We start from the raw sequence: 21,225 nt of genomic DNA, 5'->3' as shown, positions 1-21,225 counted from the left end.
AAATGCCATGCTATGGAATCATATCTCAGGCATGACAAGGCAGTCTGTGCTTCAACTCAAAGGTCACAGTGACAGGCAAACCCTGACATCTCAGCTCTTGAAAGTGGCAGTAATACCTATAAATATCACCATCCTTCACTCTATTTTCTCTCATTGACATTACATCCATTAGCTCCAAGCTGGGCGTTTAAAAACTGATGTGAATGAACCTCATACAGCGGGGGCTGTCCACCTCTTCACTCAGCCGGTGACTCATGTAGAGGTCATTTTCTTACACTGTATTAAAGGTATTAAACCATCTGATGTATTGGTTTCTATAAATTAGGTTTGCATTCATTAGTCAGCCTGCATCTGCCAGCACAGCTCCTTTGACTGATTGAGTATGTATCGGAGGGTGTGTTTAACTGCTTTTATTCATCAGGCTCAAGCAGGACCAACAGTAGTAATTGGATGAGTGTAAGCAAGCAGTTGCAGTAAGCTGAAAAGGATTGCTGTCCTTCATCAAAAACCACACAAGAAACTGTGGTGTGTACAAGGAAACGGGGGAGTCACCTTAATAGCAGACAGTCACACTTAATAAAGAAAGATAGCCATAATAATGACAAGAGCAATATCCCTGCTTGTGTAGCTGACATATTTATTCAGGCCCCTCTGTCAGACAGACAGGGTTTTGTTACAGTCAAAATTTACACTAATGCACCTCAGCCAGTAGCCAGTCATTTGAAGCCTCTGTCACCTGGGAAATAATGTGCAATGCCAGTACACCTTTCTAAAGCTCTCTCCTCTGCATGTGTTTTCCTCTCTCCCCCAGCCTAAAAGCTTGTTTCTCAGGGTTACAGACTGTTTGTGTTCCTTCACCACAAGTGCAACTGCTCTACTGCTGATGATGGTGGTTCAAACACTACAGAACAAAAAGCAATAGCAACTCTACACAGTCAGCTATTTCACAGGGCTACTGCTTCTGTGCACCGCTCATATGACATTATAATTCCCAGAGTCCTGAACATGGGGATCATGGAGTCATGTGGCTACATACATGCATGTAGTTGGGGTTAAATAGATTTGTGATGTACACAAGACGAGGAGCGAGTGAGGTGACTTCTTAATGAATATCAAAAATGTGGAAAACTAACTAAAGAGTTAAAGGTCCTATAACATGGTGCTCTTTGGATGCTTTTATATAGGCCTCAGTGGTCCCCTAATACTGTATCTGAAGTCTCTTTCCTGAAATTCAGCCTTGGTGCAGAATTACAGCCACTAGAGCCAGTCCCACAATATGAGCTTTACTTAGGATGTGCCATTTCTGGAGGTAACCTTTCCCCTTATGACGTCATATAGGGAAGATTCCAGATCGGCCCATCTGAGCTTTAATTTTCTCAAAGGCCGAGCAGGATACCCAGGGCTCGGTTTACACATATCGTCATTTCTAGCCACTGGGGGACCACAGGCAGGCTAGAGGAACTCATATGTCAACGTTAATGTTAAAAAACCTCATAAATTTATCTGACAGCTGTTACCAAGCTGTTACTTCGAGGAAACATAGATTATAAAATAGCATATAAAAACAGTATGTCTAGAGCTTGTACTGTTTTTTTTTTCTTCTTTTCCTTCTTATTAATCATCTCATGACCCCTCAGATTTATCTTGTAACCCCTACGTTGGGAACCACTGGACTAAACTGTATGTAAGTAATTAAGCTCCACATTGGCCAGCTACAACAGTGAAATGCTGCTTACACAATGAAGCGTCACTTTTAATAACTTATTGTGAAATATAACAATTGATCACAACTGTTCACCGGGGACCTTTATTGTAGAACCAGTACTTGATTCTAAGTGGTTCTTCCACCACAACTCAAAAGGAGATAAAACTGAAGGAGTCTTGTGCTGTTGTCTTGTGATTTGGTGAGTGCTGCAAGCAAAGTAAATTAAATGTAGACGCATAAATCTAAGCAAATAAACCTGTGTACTCTGTTTTAACAGCTGAAAACACTAGGTTTTAACAATGTCACATTTTTATCTCCTGTTTTTTTTCTGTCCCTTTAACTGTACCATCTCCAAGACTCCCTCTCCCTCGCTGTTATAAGGAATAATCTCCCCCTCCCTTTCCATCCTCATTATGAGAAAACTGTTATACTTGGCATCAGAATTAACTGCTCGGCTGCTACTGAGAGCTAGAAAGAAAAGCAGAAGTGGGTCAAGTGCTGCAGGAGAGGAGGGGAAAACTGCTAACACTGGTTGTGTAGGATGAAAGCACAGGTAGAGAGTAAGGAGGTAAAGGCTCAGCATTAAACCAGGAGGACGGATGCTCGCGCCAAGCTTTGAAATCAACCAGAAGAATACATTACAGCAGGAGGAGAATTAAGATGAACTAAAACAGAAAATCAAAACAGTAAACAACTTTCTGACAGTAGCGTATAACAATGATGTAAAGATTACAACATATTCTTCTGTTGTGGTGGACTCAACACATACAAAATTGTAAATGTTTCATCTAAATGTGTTTAACAGTGGCAAAAGTACTCTGTTACAAGCAAAAGCCTCAAAAGTACTAAAAGTAAAAGTGCTCATTATGCAGAATGGCCCATTTCAGAATCATATATTATTGGATAATACCGATGGATGAACCAGAAACTAATGTAGTATAAAAGTAAAGTATAAAGTAGCTTTAAATGTAATTACTCAGCTACTTACTTAAGTGATGTACCTCAAAAATTTTACTTAAGTACAGTAGTCGAGTAAATGTACTTAGTTACTTTCCACCACTGCTATTTAATTTTTTTGCTTTTTGTTTAACAACACAAGCAATTTGAATAGGTTAACTTGGGCTTTAGGGAAATAAATGGCATTTTTCACTATTGTGCGACATTTTACACCAAATGATTAACAGATTAATCAAAAACAAAAATCTGAAGATTATTCGATAATGAAATAATCATTATTGAAGCCCCAATTTGAAAACAATGACGATAGAGTAAATTGTTGGATTATGAGGGACACAATTAAAGAAAGGTATGTCAATCGATGTATGCAGATATAAGAATGGCATAATATGGTCCAGGCTTGAGAAGTAGTCAAATGGACTGGATGTCTTAACCAATCAAATTTAAGTGATTACATAGATGATAAATCAAATTAACAAGAGTATTGCAAAATTGCAGACATAATGTAAGCACAATTTGTGGTCTTTTGAAATTAAGTATTAAAAAGAGAGTCAAAGACAGAAAATACAAAAAGAATTAAGTTTCTTTAATGATATAGGCTACATTTGTACATTTCTACAGCAGAGTTTCAGTAAGACTAACTGCCAATTAGAAAAAAGACACAGTTTTACCTGTAACAACTGAACAATTGGATAACATGTCAAAGGCTGTGAAATTAAATACTCAATGTAAATATTCAGTTCAGTATTTTGTCCCATTAAATAATGATAAAAAAACATTTAATAGTTTGAACAATCAATGTGAAATATAAATTACATTAAAGCACCATTTCAAGGATGAGGATATTAAAATAAATAATTGGCCTTTCCATATCAAGACAGTACATTTTCATGGTAATAATGTAAGGTTGTGCAGTCACACTGAAAACTCCTGCCCACTGATGTCCAATGGGTTTAACATACAGTACATCAAAACATGAGGGGAATGCTCGCGTGACTTCCACAATCAACAGCAAATAGTTTTGCTCACTATATAAACACCTATAACTTGTTGCTCCATCAGCCACAACAAAATAACAGTAGCTATTGCAGGTGATGCATAACTTATCCTTCTGTACTTTCTGTATAACAATTAACTTTTTTTTGAAAAACAATAACACTAAATAAATGACAAAAGTGAGTAACTGTGAAAAGATTGTCACTTTTGTGGTGGTGATATCTACATAAATGTTTCCAACTGGAAGAACTCCCATTAAGCACAACTGGCCTGAAAATAAAACAAACTACAGTTTCTCCCATTCAGTCATCCACAATAAAACTCTAAAGAGCAGCTGTAAAAAAAAAAAAAATATATATATATATATATATATGCACCTGTCATGCATGTCTTTACCCAGTAGAGTTGTCCTTGAATATATATTGTTTCAGGTCAGGAAATCATCTTACTGTACACCGTTCATGCACAAGCCTTTCATTTATGCACTAACGGCCAATGAACTTACTAAAATCTGTCACATGATCGGTAATGACAACACACCTTACTTTAATCTCTCAAGGTTTGCCTGCCAAATGCATGTACACTCGCACGCACACAAACACACACACACACACAAAGTGAGAAAAGAGCTCACTGTGAGTATAAAAACAAGGGTGAACTGTTTCAACAGGTGCTTTAAAAAGTCATTAGAACATATCAAAGACTGAGGCACAAAGCTGCCTTTTTAAAACCAACCAATACAAGTACCACCAGCCAACCAATGATGGTGCTCCTTTCGCTACTGCCATACAGCTATAGAAAAAGTCATACAGTTATGTTAGAGTAAGAGGGCCTTCAATGTTTACGGGGTGTGTAAGTTCAATTTGTGACTCCTAGTCACAAATATATATTTAATGCTTTGTTTTCTTAATGCATTTCTTTATTTGGTATTCTCAGCAAATTGTAATGGTAATTTTTGTAAATCATACAGTAGTTAAAACACGCCGATACGCCCGCTTTACATAAAACTCTGTACAAGCCATTCATACATTAACAGTCTGTCAAACTAATGATTTAGAAATGTGTCCATCAGTCAGCTGACTTTAATAACTGGTAGACTATGAATTACAGTGTTTACAAAAACATCCCCCCTTGAGCAAAACAACACCCAAACGTATTCTGGGATCCATTGACACCGGCTGGTATGAATCAATCCGAGTACTGGAGATCTAGGTCTACTGTGCCGTCTGTGACCACTAACCTCACTCTCTTGGGTTTTGTGGAACCCATGGAGTGAGACGATGCAACAGGTCCATAGTGTGGTGCGCCTTGGTGTTCCCCAGGCTGGCACTGTTGCTGCATGTCCTTCCTGCAATGTTCGTCCTGACCTTTGAGCCCTGAAAATCCACCCAAGGAAAAAGATGCTGGGTTAGACGGCTGGGGTCCACAGGGCTCGAGAACCAGTCGGCCTTGGGTGCCTGAAGGTTCCATCAGACAATGGTAGGTGTAGTTTGTCGAGCCTAATCCTGGGTAGCCCTCAGCCCCATCCCTGAGACCTAGGGTCAATGAATGATCACCACTGAAGTTTAGTACGTAAGGAGGACCTTGATAGCCATAAGGGAAAGAGGCCGAGGAGGTGGAGGACTGACTCTTGTTTGCTGGTGCTGGTGTACCAGGAGCTGTACTGTGGGTTACTTGGGGGTTGTTGTGCTGAGGCATGGGCGAAAGAGACGAGCCAAAGCTAAAATCAAAAGGGTCTTGCTGAGTGTAACATGACTGGTGTTTGTCCGAGGTCGACTGAGTGGATTTCTTGTCTTGCGGTGATGAATAACCATCACACACTTTGCTAGGAAAGAAGAAGGGTCTTGGCAGCGCTGAAAAGTTTTTGTATGTCATGTTGGTTTCAACATTTTCATGTTTGTCAGATGACATCTTACTTTTAATAAAAGACTGAGGGAAAGAGTGAGGTTTGTTGAAATGTGGGTTGGACTTGCTGGAGGAACCAAGATGGCCAACGCCTTTTTCAAACCCTTGAACAGAAATGTTGCCTTTATGATGACTGTCTGTGCCAACACCTAGTTTCTGACTCTGCTGGGTCTTTTCAATAGCACCTGATTTTGCACCAAGTGTTCTGGCTGTGACGATCGGGCTGCCAGAAGCCATGGCGTCTTTACAAGGTGCACTATACAAGTTCTGACTCTGGTTCCCCTCCTGAAACTTAAGCACCTTGTGAATAACTGTTGAGGTTTTCTCCTGGGATTTGAATGGATTGTCAGGAGGATTGGGATTTTTCACAGTGAAGAGTTGAGGAGAGAGAAATTTGTTGGACATTTGAGATGGCGGGACAGATTTAGTCAAGCAACTCTGGGGTACTCCTCTTATTGTGTTTGGCTGACCACTTAAAAAAGTCCGGGATTTACTAGGAATGGTCATACAATGGAAGGGGCCCTGGGTTTTAATGTTCGCCTGGGCTTTTGATTGACTGGTGTTCGACTTGACATTGATGGAGGGCTGGGTTAAAGTAACAGGAGTGTGAGATGTAACAGAAGATGGTGTTGCAGCGAACAACCGAGGCTTACTGACTACAGGAAAGGACTGAGTTCTGAGGTCTTCTCTGGACAGCCTCATTCCTGGATTTTTACCTAGAATTCGATCTTTAGCAGTGAAGTCAGAGTTGCAGAGAGCTGAAAAACCGAAATTGGGGTTAGGTAGGTTTCGGTCTTTGGAGGTATCCTTCGCTTCACATTCCAGAGGAACCGAGTCACCTTTGGAAGAAATTAGACCTGGGAAAAAATTCAGATCCTCACTGGTAAAGTTACTTCCTGGACTGGGAGGGCCAAGGTATGGCGTCTCAGTGGCCCATGTATCAGACGGACTGTGAGAGAGGGGACTGCTGAAAGGATCTGTAGGTGGATCCAGTGAACACAGATCTGATGGGGAAGATGGAAGTATGTTCTGTGGCTGATAATACCCCTCAAAGTTGAGACATTGAAAATCCAGAATATCATCACAGCAGTTTGTGAAGCTGGGCTCACCGGTAAGCATGTTATCAGCAGTTGTGAATGGAGGAGACTGGGATGGGGGCTGAATGACAGAATTAGAAGCACTGGAACACGCTGTTGGTTTTTCCAAAGTCTGAGATGAACACAAGCCCTCGGAGAGCCTAGAGAGACTGTTGTCAATTTGTTGGAGAGTATGACTAAGACAAGCAGTGGGTGTTTCTGCAGGCCCACACTTCCGTGGCCTCTCCATTTTGTGCCTCAGTTTCCTTCCTCCGCTGTTCATCTCTGGCCTTTCAGTGATTGCATCTGCAGCCGGGGATATAACCTCAGTTTTATTGTCATTGAGAGGGGAAGACAGAGACAGTGGTGACAGAGACAGGGAAAATGGTGGCGGTTCTGTTTTCAGAAGGGCTGAGGTGCTGTTCAGTCTCTGTGAAGGAAACTCTTCTTTGAGCTTGCTAAGATCAGCGCATCCTTTCTTTTGTTTCCCTAAAGTGTGACCCTTCATCTCTTTCTTAACTTTGGGCTCTACCTTAAATTCAGTTTGTATGAGCTTCTCTTTGCTGTCCACCTCCCAAATATCATCTGTCTTTCTGCGTAGTTTAATTACTGGTAACGGAAGACCATTTGAATCAAATTCAGGCTGCAGTTTCTGTTGTGACCCAGTTTCAAACAAGCAGCAGTTCTTTACAAAACGATCCTCAATTTTTGTTTCTTGCCCTTCAGCTAACATATCAGTGTCATTTTTTAAAATCTCATTTTTTTCTGGCAGCAGCTTGACTCCATCTAGAAGTTCTTTGTCAAGCTTGTCTTTAATTTCTACTTGGTCACTGGGCATTTCACTGGATCCACACACATTTTCAAGGTCTTTGTCTGATTTTGCATCTGAGGATGCATTTGTGATTTTCCTTTCACTCAGCCTCTCACCTCTTTTTTTCAAACGATGCAATCTGCTCTTTGACTTCTTACTAGCCTGCACATGTGCCTGAGCTGCCTCCATCTCCATGTTTAAAATTGATACAGAATCCATGATGGCTTTAAAAGGGTCGCATGTCAACAAATCATCTCCCTTTTCTGTTTTCAATGCCATATTTTCCAATCCTGCTCTTTGCATCTCCCATATTCTCCCTCTCCTCCTCTTAAAACGAATCTTAAAATCGACGCCTGGCTTTGTCTCCTCCAAATCACTTTGCTGGATTAACGTTTCCACCTCATCTTCCTTTCGGAATTTATTTGGAGTTGGATTTTTGCCACGCTGCTCTTGGATTTTAGCAGGATCCTCAGCTGGTTTGTCCTCTGCAAGTTTGTCAATGTCATCCTCATCTTGCCTCTCTAATTTACACTTTTGAACTTTCCTCAATAAAAGGCTTTGCTGATCTTCATTGGCTCTGGAGCGAAGCACTCTCTTAAAGGGGGTTTGTTTTGTGATCCTTTGGGGGTTTAACCTCTGGACTTCTGTTCTCCTAAATCTGCTTTTAAAATCACGTTTCGCCTTGCTACTCTCCCCTGAACACGTAGTAAGGCCCTGCCTCAGCTCTGCAGATGAATTTAACTCTGTGGCTTCTTTAGAAGGTTGACCTGCAGCAGAATTCAAACCTTGTTCAGAGTCTACTTCTACAGAACTGTGAAATGTACGTTTCTTCAGAGGTATGTTGGACTGTATGTGTGCCTGTGGATTGGTATCTGGATGCAGATTAGTAGTAGGTTTTGCTGAAATTATTGATTTATGAGGTAGTGGGTTGAGGCAGGTGGCTGGTGGGTCATTATGCCTCTGTGGCGACTGAAGCTGCAAACTCTCTTTATTCAACAAAGTCTTCTTCACTGTAGCTGGGACTTCTTTGCTCAAGTGTCCCTTGGTGCTTTGCTTAGCTTTTGCTTTTGTTTTCGCTGCTCTAGGCCTCATTTTACGTCGTATCATAATCCTCCTCTGCACTGAACAATGGTACCTGCCTCCATTTATTTCAGTCGGTTCTTCTTTCTCCTCAGCACTTTGCATTTCTTTAGAGGCCGAAGTAGAAAACACTCTTCCTACAAGATCTCTGTGTAATCTCTTATCTATCAAGGGTTTATTTTTTCTTAAAATATCAGATAACAGAACCTTCGCCGGCTTTATGATAATTTCTTCTTCGTGACTACTTACTGGCTGTTTAGTCACACTCCTAGTCATTTGTTCTGATAATTTAACAACTCCCTCCTCGACTTTATTTTTAACACACTGTATGTTATTTTGTCCTCTAGCTTTTTTATTGGGCACTATTTTACATTCTGACTCTTTCACTTCTTCCAGGGCCTTGATACTTTTACGTTCCACAATTCCAGATTGAGCATTTCTCTTTTCATTCTGTCCATCAATGTTGCTTTTTATAATGTCCTGCTGCTCCTTCTGTAAATCATCTTTTTCTTCTGACACTGCTTGTATTTCGATAACCTTGTCACCCCCCCCTTTCTTGCTGTGGGATAAATCACTCGCTTGTCTCTTCCTTAAATTTACTTTATCGGTGGCCTTGAAAAACATTTCCCTCACCCCTCTGTTTCCTTCAGCTGTGCAGATCTCTGAACTTTCCCCCTGCCTCTGTTGAGATCCGGACACTTTTTTTTCTGACTGTACCGTCAGGGGCACTGGTCTAAGACACCGGCTTTGCCTGGTCCTACCTCTTAACTTCACTGCTCTTTTCCTGTCTTTAGGGGTCTTTCCTGCTTCTACACTTTGTGAGATTGATAACCTTGTTAGGTTGACTGTAAGGTATTGCTTCAGTGATATTAGTGGATTGTCAGCAGCTTTCTTCATTACATCTGTGACACTCTGACAAACTTCTAGCATGGATGACGTGGTTGTGTGCTCCGTTTGCTCAGAGGCTGGGTTTTGAGCCAAGTCGATTTTGCAGGATTCAATGCTGCTGCACTTGTTGCTTTGACTCTCGGTGATTGCATTTTCAATCTTCTCTTGTTGTATTGCACTGCAGGTTTTGTCATTTTCGACAGGGTGACAAACAGTTGTAGTGTTGGCTGTGTTATTGGACCCTGTTTGAGGCGTGAGCGTGGTTTGAACCATGCTTCTTGTTCTCGAAGAGTACCTCTTGGGAACTGGCCGCCTATCCACCACTTTGACAGATTTCCCATTAAGGCCTGCACTGTTTGCTGCAGGTTTACTATTCTGCTGAACTGACATGGAGGAATTTAGAGTGAAAGGCTTCAAGTTTACCTCACTGCTGTTAATTTCTTCACCAATCAAATTCAGTTCACTCGGCCTGTTAGCTTTTGGCTTCACTTCCTCCAGTTGTTGCAGCAAAGCCCTTTCTTTGCTTTTTGGATTCTTACAATTGAGTAAGAAATCCACTGAGTGGCGCCGTACTGTGATTCTAAGGTCCTTCAGAGTAAATTGGTACAAAAGAGGATCTGTCCACCACTGTTTGGAGGACTTTATTGGGTGCTTGCCTGATCGTCTGTGCTTCTCTCGTCGCCACTTCTTTGTTTGACAAAATTTTCTGTTCTTCAAGGCATTTCTCCTCATCTGCTGGGTAAAGGAATTCCTTGAGGGGATGGCTATAAATGAAAGACAACAAAGAAGCAGTTGAACTTTAAGCATCTATTTTGCTAACGTTTATGTTTACATAAGCAGTGCATGAAAATAATGCTTATATAAACGATGAAAACACAGACATTCTGTTGTATGTAATTATTTAAAAAAATCGAATAACATTTTTTTTAATATAAATGCCTAGCCATGGATATGATTTGAGTGAGAGAAGCCAGAACCCCTGCAAACTGCTATGATTAATTGTCTATGTAGTGAGCCATTTACTGCACAGCAGCGGCCAAGATAGTCTGTGGTACTCACAAAACGTGATGCTCGGAAAGTCTTCAGGGTGTACAAAGACGGCACTGACTGTGAATTATATCAAGCTGGTTTTAGCATATTTTCCTTTACCAAGAAGCAACCAATCACGTCTATTGACCCCAAACACATCAGAGCAACAGTGGGACATGTGGGAAATGGTATGATTCTACCTTCTTTTTTTTCGCAGTGAAATATGAGAATACGGACACTTAATGTGAGTTAACAAAGAGATAACAGAAACCTATAATTACCAATCAATATGCAACTTAAAGTGGAATAACAACTCCTTGCAAACTTAGTTTGTGGAGTTTGTCGCAAAGGGAATGCTGCTTCTTGCAAATAAAATGCCCAACATCCACAAGGACAGATCTCATGCTTGAAAAGATCTACGTAATTGTGCCTCAAAAGATGCATTTTTTGCAATGGTTAAATAAGCATGTACACATGCTAGTGTACATAGTGCTTCAGAATCATTTAACAATTAAGTAAGCTATGTCAGTAAACATGATTGCAGATTCCATGCTACATCAAAATCTTATGACATGAAGAAGCAACATAATCTTAGGGCTGGGTACCGAACGTCGATACTTTTATGGTATCGGAAAATCCTATGAGTATCGAAAAATTATTTATCTTTCGGTGCCAAATTTCAGTTCCAAAAGTGTCTCAGCGCGTAAGCGCAAGCTTATCTGTCCTCTCTGCATATTGACACATAGCGGAGCTCCGACCAAGACACACACACGCACACACGGAGAGGTGCGGACGGAGTAAACTGTCTGCAGTTTTGTTGAAGTCACAGAGAGTCACGGTTGGTTTCAAGTGTGGTTACAGTTTTTCAAAACTTCACACAGACAGCGTTTGCTGCGATATGATATTAATGGCGAGCCGAAAGCGGTCGCTGTGCTGTTGACGTTACACTTCCTCTTAGACAAGCAGCCCTGATGACTGACTGACAGGCTGAGCTTGTAAGGCATGGCACTTGTATTAATGTTACTCTGAGTGAGCAGTTTTACCAGAAATTTTAATTTTGATAACTGTTTTGATTCACAATTAAGGTGGAAAATAAAAGCTTTGTGTTTAATGTTTTTTTGTTGATGTTGAAATGGATTTTAAAACATATGGTATCGAAAAAAGTATCGTTAGGAACCCACATCGAAACTGAGGTATCGAAATTGGCACCGGATCAAAAGATTTTGAACGATACCCAGTCCTAAATAATCTGCTTCCTAAAACAGGCCCAGTGTACCTGTAGAATGTATTATAAACATGGATTTTAACAGGCCCTGGATGACGGCATTCAAGAGTAATTACAGAGCCATTCAACCCTCCCATCGGTTTCCAAAGAGTGAAACAAAATTCAGTAACATCCAACTGACTGCATTAGCCTGATCTTGTTTGAGACTTAACACATCACAGAGATGTGAGGTGGTATGGTAATAATGCAAGTTTTCAAATCAGTTAAAAAGGTCACACTGATTATCAACCTGAATTCTATTTGTTTGACGCATAAAAAACCCTGTGCCTTTTCTGCAATGATACTATTATCATTCATTACAGTTGTAGTATGTGAAAACTTTGAGTGACCACATGATTAAAGCTGCCCCATAATTTGTTTTGACTCTGATTAGAGGTGACATTTTTGGAAACAAACAAAACAAAGTCAAAACAGAAAAACATTTGTACTGACAATTCCTAAATCATAGTTAATATTCTTAGATCTGCAAACAGGTTCCTTAGCAATAATGTTGAGATGTGAGTTGTGGGTCTCATAATGTCAAAGTGATCTGTGTGAGGTAATACAGCAGGAAAGTGCTGAAATCTGCCTTTTGCAAAGACATATTCAACATATGTTTTATTGTCTTAATTGTGATGTATGTTAGTAAAACTGAATTCCAGCCAGGTTCATACAAATTTTGAGCTGAGTGGACCTTAATGCGGCAGCGTTGGTTGTCCTTAAGGTTTTCAGTTTGAAAGTGCATTTAACAACCACTAAAGTGATGAGCCCACTGTCAAGCTTATGTTATTACAAGCTGTTATTCTTGACATTACTGCTGTATAACTGCATTGTACAGCTTATATTCCCGTTAGTTGGTTTTGAGACCCTTCTGTGGTGCTGACAGGGCTTTTAGGAAGCCAGCAATGCCAAACCTCTGTTTGAATTAGCCGACTGTCAATATTTTTATTTAAAATGTTAATTTGTCATAGCTGGGCTGGTAATTACATTTTTACTGATTTGAGAAAGACTATTTTAGAGAAAATCCAAAAGCGCTTACCTTTAAAGATACCTGAGTGAATTCCTGGTATTATCGGCCTTGTAGCAAAGTGACCCTTCTCTCTGTGATGACGAAGAAATCTCTCCCTCAGACGGTACTTTTGCCCCACCGGGTCCTTTGTTTCTTCACATTCAGGCTGCTTCCCTCTGTGTTTAAAGTGACCCTCTCCTTTCCTAAAGAACAGATAAAATTACAAAATTAAATTTCAATGAAGTTTTTTTCATATCTGATAAACATAGTCTTCAGTTTTGAGCAAAAAAACCAAGCAACAATAAAGACGATGTCTGATCAAATGATGGACACACCTCTCACAGGTGCAACATTCACACATTTCATTGCCTTCCCCAAAAAAGCTGGCACCATAGTAACACGTGATCTCCTCCCCAGGTGAGATGGGTCGAATCGCTTCAACACACGCAATATTCTTCTCCCCAGGGACAAACTGGGCGGGTGAAAAAGGGAACAAAGACAAAGGTTGGTTGGCCCATGGGAAACATTAACACAGAGCAGTTAGGAAACAGAAAGATAGTGTAATTCTGTACCAAAAATACTAAATATACTCAAATACTAAAAAATTTCAATATGCAAAATGTCACAATAATTCTTACTAGATCATGCAAATAAAATGTAAGCATTTGTCAAAATAATACACCTATCATTTCAATTTGTCAAATCTCTTTAGTGTGCACGATAAAGAGAGATTGCTGATTACCTTGCAGTTTGGTTTGCAGTCTTCAACCCAGAAGGACAAACAACAAAAAACACAGAGACAAAGATTTCAAGTTATTAATTCAATCACAGCGATAAATAAAGGGCTTAATATTTTTTTGATCAGCTAGCTTGTACTGAATAATTTAGTAAAAGGCTCAATGGCTAAGCTGATTAACACTCAAAAATTATTAAAATATCTTGTCACAGACTGTCCTCTGAGTGGCCAAAGCATTAACTCAAATTTCGCCTCACCTTTTGTACACATTACAATTCAGTTCACACCCTGGCTGACACGAGGTCTGTGAAGAGCAAGCTGCTTGTGCTTAGCGGTTGTAATGACTTCTATGATTGACAAAATGTTCATGTAAATAAATTATGATGCCGTTTTTGAACAATATTTATGATTCATACAGTCGCAGCTACAAAAAGCATTCACCACTACCCTTAAAATAATGCACATTTTCTATGTGGTGCAAAAGGGTCTATGATAAATCTGGTGTAACCTACACAACATACTTGTTGATACTACTACTTGTATGTGTGTGTGTGTGTATATATATATATATATATATATATAAAATCATTTTAGAAACACATTTTCCATACTGAAATTTAAAACTAATTTTATAATTCAGTAAGTTACCATTTGGTCTCAGTTTGAGAGACAAATGTTAGTTGGTGGCTGAGATGTTTAAACAAAGTGCTACATTTAACAACATCATGTACAAAATAAGTTGCTTGTGTTAAGAAGAGTGATTCTCATTAAACAGGCATACATTAAGCATAACACTCATGAAGGACAGTTTGTCAACAATGGAAAATAACTAGATAAGATCAAGTATTTAATGTTCAGTCTAGATTCTGATCAATGCAAAAATGTGAAAAAACAATATGTTTGTTCCAGGTGATCCAGAAGAATGTGGTAGTAGTATGTAGTAGAAACAGCATGCAGAAACTGGTGCTAATCCAACTCCCAAGCACTTAACCTTTCACAATGCGCATGTGTATGCAGTACTTAATAACACATCAGTGTTTCCTCTATGTTGATTGGCAAGTGGCGGTCCGCCACGGTTAGATTTCTCCCGCCACAATATCAGAAATGTACAAAAAGCCATCTATCAGCAGTGATTGTTAAAGAGCATGTCGGAGAATAGCTCAGACACGCGCTTCACAACGCGAGTGGGCACGCGTGCCACTCGGAGAAAAGGGAGAAAGAAAAAAAGAGACAGGCTGTCCGGAGGACCCGGTTGAGATGGCATGTGTGCATCCTTGAGAACTGTAAGTCGTACAATAAAATCAGTTCATTTAAGCCTGTATTAGTCTATACTTCTTGCAAATTTTTAGTTTCACCTTCACCTGCTAGCTAAAATTGCACATGGCTGTTGATTCAATATAATAGCAATTGCACAACGCCCTTGCTCACGTTTGTATTTTAGGTGCATTATTTACATGCTGAAGTAGTTACACTGCATTAAGATATTGGAAGTGCCGGAATTCCATAACTACTAGAACTGCCATGAGCGGTCATTTTGACCGCCAGATTCCAAACTCTATAATCTCTCATGATAAATACCCAATTGCGATATTAATGTATTGTCTTAGGATATCTTTAGAACAACGTAATAACACCGACATGTACATTTTAACGATTTTAATTATACTTTAGTAGCCTAATACGTGTTTCAATAATTCATATCACAGCATAGTAAACCATGATTATGTCATACATTCATATCCCTTAAAATATTGGGGGAAATTCATTCAACATAATTCACAGCCAAATAACAATTAAAAGTATGTTATGTGAACATTTATAACCTAACCTAACCACTGCCTCCGTTTTGGTGTCTGCTGTGGTGCGCAGAACTGCTCAGACCGTGCGCCGCTGCCCTTTTTTCCTCCATAAACTCCGCTCTCAGCTACTTTGCCAGTTGCTGCATGAACTTCCTCCGGAACATTTTACAGCTGGTGCACTCCTTGGAGAGGATGTGTGCAATGATTCCAGACAGTTTTAGGATGTATAAAGTTATATGAACACGTAGACAGCTACCGGCCATTTACGTGTACCATGCCTTTCACAGAGTGAGCGCCCGGTGCTTTTCTTCTGATTCAGAACAGTCCAACCACGCCGTATTTATTGTAGTTGCCTACGTTACCGACTCTGGCTTTGCCTTTGGCCCATCGGTGATGCCCACACTTGTTACTCGAGACCGCTAGTTACATTTCTCCGACAGAGACTATGATTATTATTAAGCAACCAAGATGCATCTTCAACCACGCAAAAGATTAAAAACAAAACCACAAAAATCCGAGCAGTCAATATGAGCGTGTATGGCCAAAATAGATAAAAGTGATTGTATTTTTTTTGCCTTTTGTGTAATGTATATAAAAACAATTTTAAATGAAAATACAGACTCTTTTAGGAAAAGTCAGGTACCAGCAGGATTGTATTTTTTTATTTAGCAAAGTTATTACACATATAAATTTAAAAAACGGTCAAAATGACAGTCATGGCCGTTCTAGTGTTAAGGAACAGGCCGCAGGGGGACCATCTAGCAGCATGTAGGCTATGTTACTCCGCATTAATGGGCCACCTCTTTCTGAATCCCCCTATAACCGAGCCTTGGAGTTATTTTTCCAAAAGCCAAGAAAAATCAAATGCACACATCAAGGCTGCCAACTTTGCCACTGAGGCAAAGATGCAATTAGTTTCATTATGAATGGTTTCATTCTATACTTTGGGTTTTGGTTTCCCTATGAAGAATTTCTTGTAAAAGTACAGTTCAATCAAAACTGAAAATATGCCTCATTGTGTGTGTGAATAGAGGTGAATAAATCTATTTGTTTGTGTTGCAGCCAAGTGTCAGTTCCGTTTAATACGTAAAACATTAGGCGGCGGGGAGCGGGACTGAGGGGGGGTTCCGACAGATCTGCCCCCACTGCTAAAAAGAATCCTAAAGGAAACAGTGCACAGTCATTTTTGACCATCTTTGTATTGTATTTCGGATATACAACTGAAAGTTTTGATTTTACATGAAGAATCAGCCTTTTGTGTGTAGCTGAAGTATCATAACTGAAACTATGGGCCTTTCAGTTTGTCAGTGATCAAACATTATTAGAAAACAAATGACTAAGACTTAATTGTTGTGTAGTGTGACTGCATGTAATAACAGCTGTCAACCTGTCAATCAGTTTGAGAGTGATACTCGCTTCCAATCTTGTGTTTTGAATGTTGGTATTTGGTTTTCAACCTTTGTTTGCAATTTTGATCACAGACTGTGCCTTTAAAAATATTTTCCTGGCAGGTTAAAAAAAAATTCCGCTGATGAAACTCACAGGCAAGCATTCCAATCAGCTATGAAAATTTTGAATTGGTAAATCTGTGTGCATGTGTGCCGAGAAAGAATGAGTCATGAATGCAAACAAACTCACCATGGTTAATGAAAGCTGCAGGCCCCAGCCAGAGCTGAGCGCAGCGTTTGCGTGTGGAATACATCACACTGAAGTCATTGACTCCTGCCCTCAGCACAGCGCTGTCAGTGGGGCTCAGTTCTGCTATGCAGCCCAGCAGGACCTCCACCCGCTCCCCTGCAAACCTGCAGTGCAACAGTTCAAGTGTCACATATCCACAATTGAAAAGGAAGCACAGGAACAAGAAAATGAAGCAGCTAGAGGTCAGCTACATGCTGCCTTGACAAATACAATGTGTGAGTGTGAGTGATTACCACTGCCTCGTTGAGGTTATCTTCGCTCCGTTGGTCTCTGAGGAGTATCTGTCACAGGACTCTATCTTGACACCGCTATCCAATAGGAAGGCACCAAGGTAGCGATACACCTGCAGACATAGTTGGTTTAGACTGTTCTCACATTCAAGTGACACATTTAGGAATAATGGTAGCTTTCTATGAACCTAATACAGAAACTAAAAGAGGGAGACTTCCAAGCACAAATATCATAATACAACTTTTAATGCATTTTGTCTAATTTAATTGGTGATTATCTATATCTATAATTATTCGTAAGCTTAAACATCAGCTTACATGTTGTCTCAGCAGCTCCTGCCGATGGCTTCCCAAAGCACTGAAGTAGTCGCCAGCCGGTTCACCCACTGTCAGCGCCTCGAACGTAGCATTGAAGTCATGCGTACGCTGAAAGCGCAACAGGGTCTCTTTGAGGTTACCCCAACGCCTGATCTCTGGTGGGGGACTAAAGAGGAGAGAAAAGCAGTTAACAGCATATAAGAGCAGAAACAGTCAGAGTCTTGTCACAGTCTGTGTTAGTCTAAGGTGTGTCTGTGTAAAATGTTATTTTTAAAATTAAATTTTAGATATAGATTTCAGGACATCACAAGAGACAATAAAATATGAACCAATGGCAAGGTGTTTGACCTAATCTTCACTACATCACCATGTATGCTTTAAATCATCCGAACATTTTTGTGCTCACGTCCTTGTCAGTTAACATATTTATGATCAAAAGGCAACCCAAGATTAAAAAATTGTATTCATGTACTAACTTGATGTACTTGTAGAGCATAAAATCACAGAAACACCAAAATCAGTCACCAGTTAAACTTGCAACTGACTAGGGCTAAATGACAATCACAAATATGTTGTTGAGATAGTGATTATTAATTATTTGTGCATCTTTCCCAGTACAATAGTTTAATTGTATTTGAGCATTCTAATTTGACAGAAAACTTGCATTGACTTTCACATTGTATTTCATAAACTTATAAATAAAAATAGTTTCAAATAAAAATGACTCATAATCTACTAGCATCATTATTATCATCATATAGTAGACTTTTCTCTCTTGAGAAAATCCAGTTACATCACACTTGCAAGCAGCTGATGCAAAACAAACGTATATGACGGGTTACATGTGAACAGGGAGGTCTTGCATGAGTGTCTTGTCTATTTACACTGATTTCAGAGTTTCAAAAACTATAACAGTATGTGTTCTCCAATTGTTGTATTGAGCTAGGCAATAGTTTCCAATACACCTACATTCATTCATTGTAAGTTGAGTTGACAGTGTGCAGGAACTTTGTTGAACTGCAGATCTTTATTTTAAACAGATACAGGACAGTAAACCACTGTTTTTTGATTCCACACACTTTAATTTCAGGATTACGTTTTTTTTTCATAGACATCTTAAGGACAGGTCTGGGTGTCATGACATGCTTATACATGTCCTAGTAATTATGGAAGAATACCACTGTACTGATGTGGAAACCCCAAAGAAATTATTAATAACTGTTTAAATATTGATGTGATCAAGTGGTAATTAGACTCTAGGATGGTAGTGTTGTAGGAATTGACATGTCTTGAGTGACAGATTACCTGATGTTCATTTTGTGGGTGCTGAAGCCCAGCAGAGGGTCCAGCACCAAACCGGTGGCCAGGTCATCGGTCTCACACAGCTCCTTCACACTCATTCTAGTGCATCCGTCCATAGCCTCCCACCATCAGCATGCTGCGATCACACAGGTCAAAGTAACGCTATGACAACAACAACAAACCACAATATTCTATGAGTTGTGGATCCTAGCAGCAGATCCAGTCTGCAAATGGCATTATAACTAGCTCACTTGCTTTAATTTGGCTCACAACCCTGTCATGCAATCCAGTTAACGTTACCCTACGTTTACAATAACCAGTAAATAGTAACATGCAGTGCATGTTAGGAATGTGACTGAGCGCACATTCGCTTCCATAGCACATTAGCTTAGCTTGTCAGCTTTCTGGGAAAATATGCGGGGTTATCAGCTGAGGAGTGAGGAAGCTAACATTATGGTAGCACTAACGGTCTGTAGCCAACGTAACATGACTGCATCAGATCGTTGCCGAACTGTAAAGCAATATGCTCCCACCGTGATTCATACTGGCAGAGTGGTTTTTGAAAACATACCCGGGAGTCTTCTGTAGTCAACGATGTTATCGACAGATAGACAATTTATCGCAAGCTGCCTGCTTGCTCTGGCTCTCGTTCGCCTGGCAGGGAAAGTTAGCCTAGCAACACAACCAGCTAGCTTTCCGCCGTCTTTCCAGCTAGCCTGGTCAGCCGCGTACGAAAATGGAGTCTCCTCGTCACTTCTGAAATGTGTTGGTTTGTTGACGACTGCAAATCCCAAGCTGAATTATAAAAGTCAGAAATGCACCCCACACACGACGACAAACTAGCTTAAAAGTGGATGTGTTACGTAGTTAGCTGACTAGCTTTGCACAACGCTCATCGAGTAGCAAAAGTTGATGGGCAACGTCCAGTGCAACCGAACTATTATTGACCACGCCCACACGCTGCTCTATTCGCTAATGTCAAGGTCAATTTTACAAATCAAGTGTTTTAAGCTCTGTGGTTGGGCAGGCGTTTTGTGGGCGAGGCCTTGTGGTTAGGTTTACACTAGGTTTACTCTCTTGATACAGAGCAGAGGTACAGTGGCCTCTATTTGGCTGCCAACATAATTACTCACACGAACAGCTTACAGGGGATGCTGTCACCCGGAGCAATACCACAACCTGCCTGCTACGAGAAACATTTTTAGTGTCTGTACTCTAAATCAGATGTATGGTTATCAGATGAACAGTTATTATTTGCATTATACTGTAATTAGTGAGTAATTAAACATCTTGGATGAGAGTTCCAGAGAGGTAGCCTACAATTTAATTTCGGATGGACAATTTATTACAATTTACATAGCCTACTGTAATTAGGGCTTAAGCAATGAGCTTTTATAATAATCTAGTTGTAATGAGGAATATGCAACGCTGAGATTGAATTAGATTTGAATAGATAGCTGAAATAGATAGAATAGAAAACCTTTATTGTCATTGCATAGAATGTAGTACAACAAAAGTAGGGGCGCTACTCAAAACAAGACAACTTCAGAAAACAAATATCTACAGCCAACAACCCATGGCTCTCAAATTATTTAACACAATGCAATTTTTTAAACTAGAATAAGACTATTTATTGCACTAGAATTCGTTTAATTATTGCTGGTAAGAATTGTTATTATTGCACTAGAATAGTTATTGCACAAGATCCAGCAGGTTTGCCCTCGAAAGATTCAGGGTCATTCAAAGCTTGTTGGAATTAAGTGTGCTTATGGCCCAGAGAAAGAAACTATTCTAATGTATTGTGTAAATCACGGTGTAGTTCAAATTAAAGGGCCAGCAGTATTTTGTTTTTGGTCATACACATTTTAAAAACACTAATAATGAACGGGATTAGAAAGACATGCATTTCTCAGACTCATAAAAAGTTTGCAGACTCATAAAAATGTTTACAACATCAAAAACATTAATGAGGGATTGAGTTGTGGTCTAGTGGTAGTTTATCAATTAAATGGCCGTCAATCTATTTGAAAGTGATAAAATGTTCCAATCTTGTGGTCTGAGTTGTGTTTACATTATGATCACTGATTGCGCCTTTAAATGTTCAAAGTTAACTTCTAAAGAGCATGTTATCTTCCAAGCAGTTTGAAATGTGCACATTGTCGATGCACTTTCCTATCCTTGACTAACAAAATAACCTTTGGAATCCAGGGTGTCAAAGTCCTGGTTGATAGATCCTGACTCCCTTTTAAAATCAGACATAAAATTGTTTCCTTATAGAACTTGAAGAATTAGCAATATGTAGCTACAGTAGCTATGTAGCCTAGCTACATTGTTTTGCATTTAGCCTGTCAACAATTTCAGGATCTGATCTTTTAGTCACATACTACATATTTGCAAATCTAATTTAAGATGTATACATGAA

General features: G+C 39.8%; 1 protein-coding gene across 2 annotated transcripts; it reads right to left on the bottom strand.

Moving 5' to 3' along the window:
• Positions 1 to 3,227: 3,227 nt before the first annotated feature.
• On the bottom strand, positions 3,228 to 19,738 carry kmt5c (lysine methyltransferase 5C). 2 transcript variants are annotated; one of them, XM_039825127.1, is made up of 9 exons: positions 19,375 to 19,738; positions 18,807 to 18,965; positions 17,502 to 17,667; positions 17,187 to 17,296; positions 16,894 to 17,057; positions 13,463 to 13,482; positions 13,056 to 13,192; positions 12,751 to 12,923; positions 3,228 to 10,182 (listed from the first exon to the last, which is right to left on the bottom strand). In XM_039825127.1, exons 2-9 carry the CDS (start codon positions 18,917 to 18,919, stop codon positions 4,847 to 4,849), a joined length of 6,219 nt encoding a protein of 2,072 aa, XP_039681061.1. In that variant the 5' UTR covers positions 18,920 to 18,965; positions 19,375 to 19,738; the 3' UTR covers positions 3,228 to 4,846. The 2 variants fall into 2 exon arrangements, with proteins under 2 accessions (XP_039681061.1, XP_039681060.1); XM_039825126.1 differs by having other exon boundaries at positions 18,807 to 18,939.
• Between the last annotated feature and the right edge of the window lie 1,487 nt (positions 19,739 to 21,225).

The sequence above is a fragment of the Perca fluviatilis genome, chromosome 15, assembly GCF_010015445.1.
Source record: "Perca fluviatilis chromosome 15, GENO_Pfluv_1.0, whole genome shotgun sequence".
Classification (NCBI taxonomy): Eukaryota; Metazoa; Chordata; class Actinopteri; order Perciformes; family Percidae; genus Perca; species Perca fluviatilis.
This window is presented reverse-complemented; position numbering and strand designations above follow the sequence as displayed.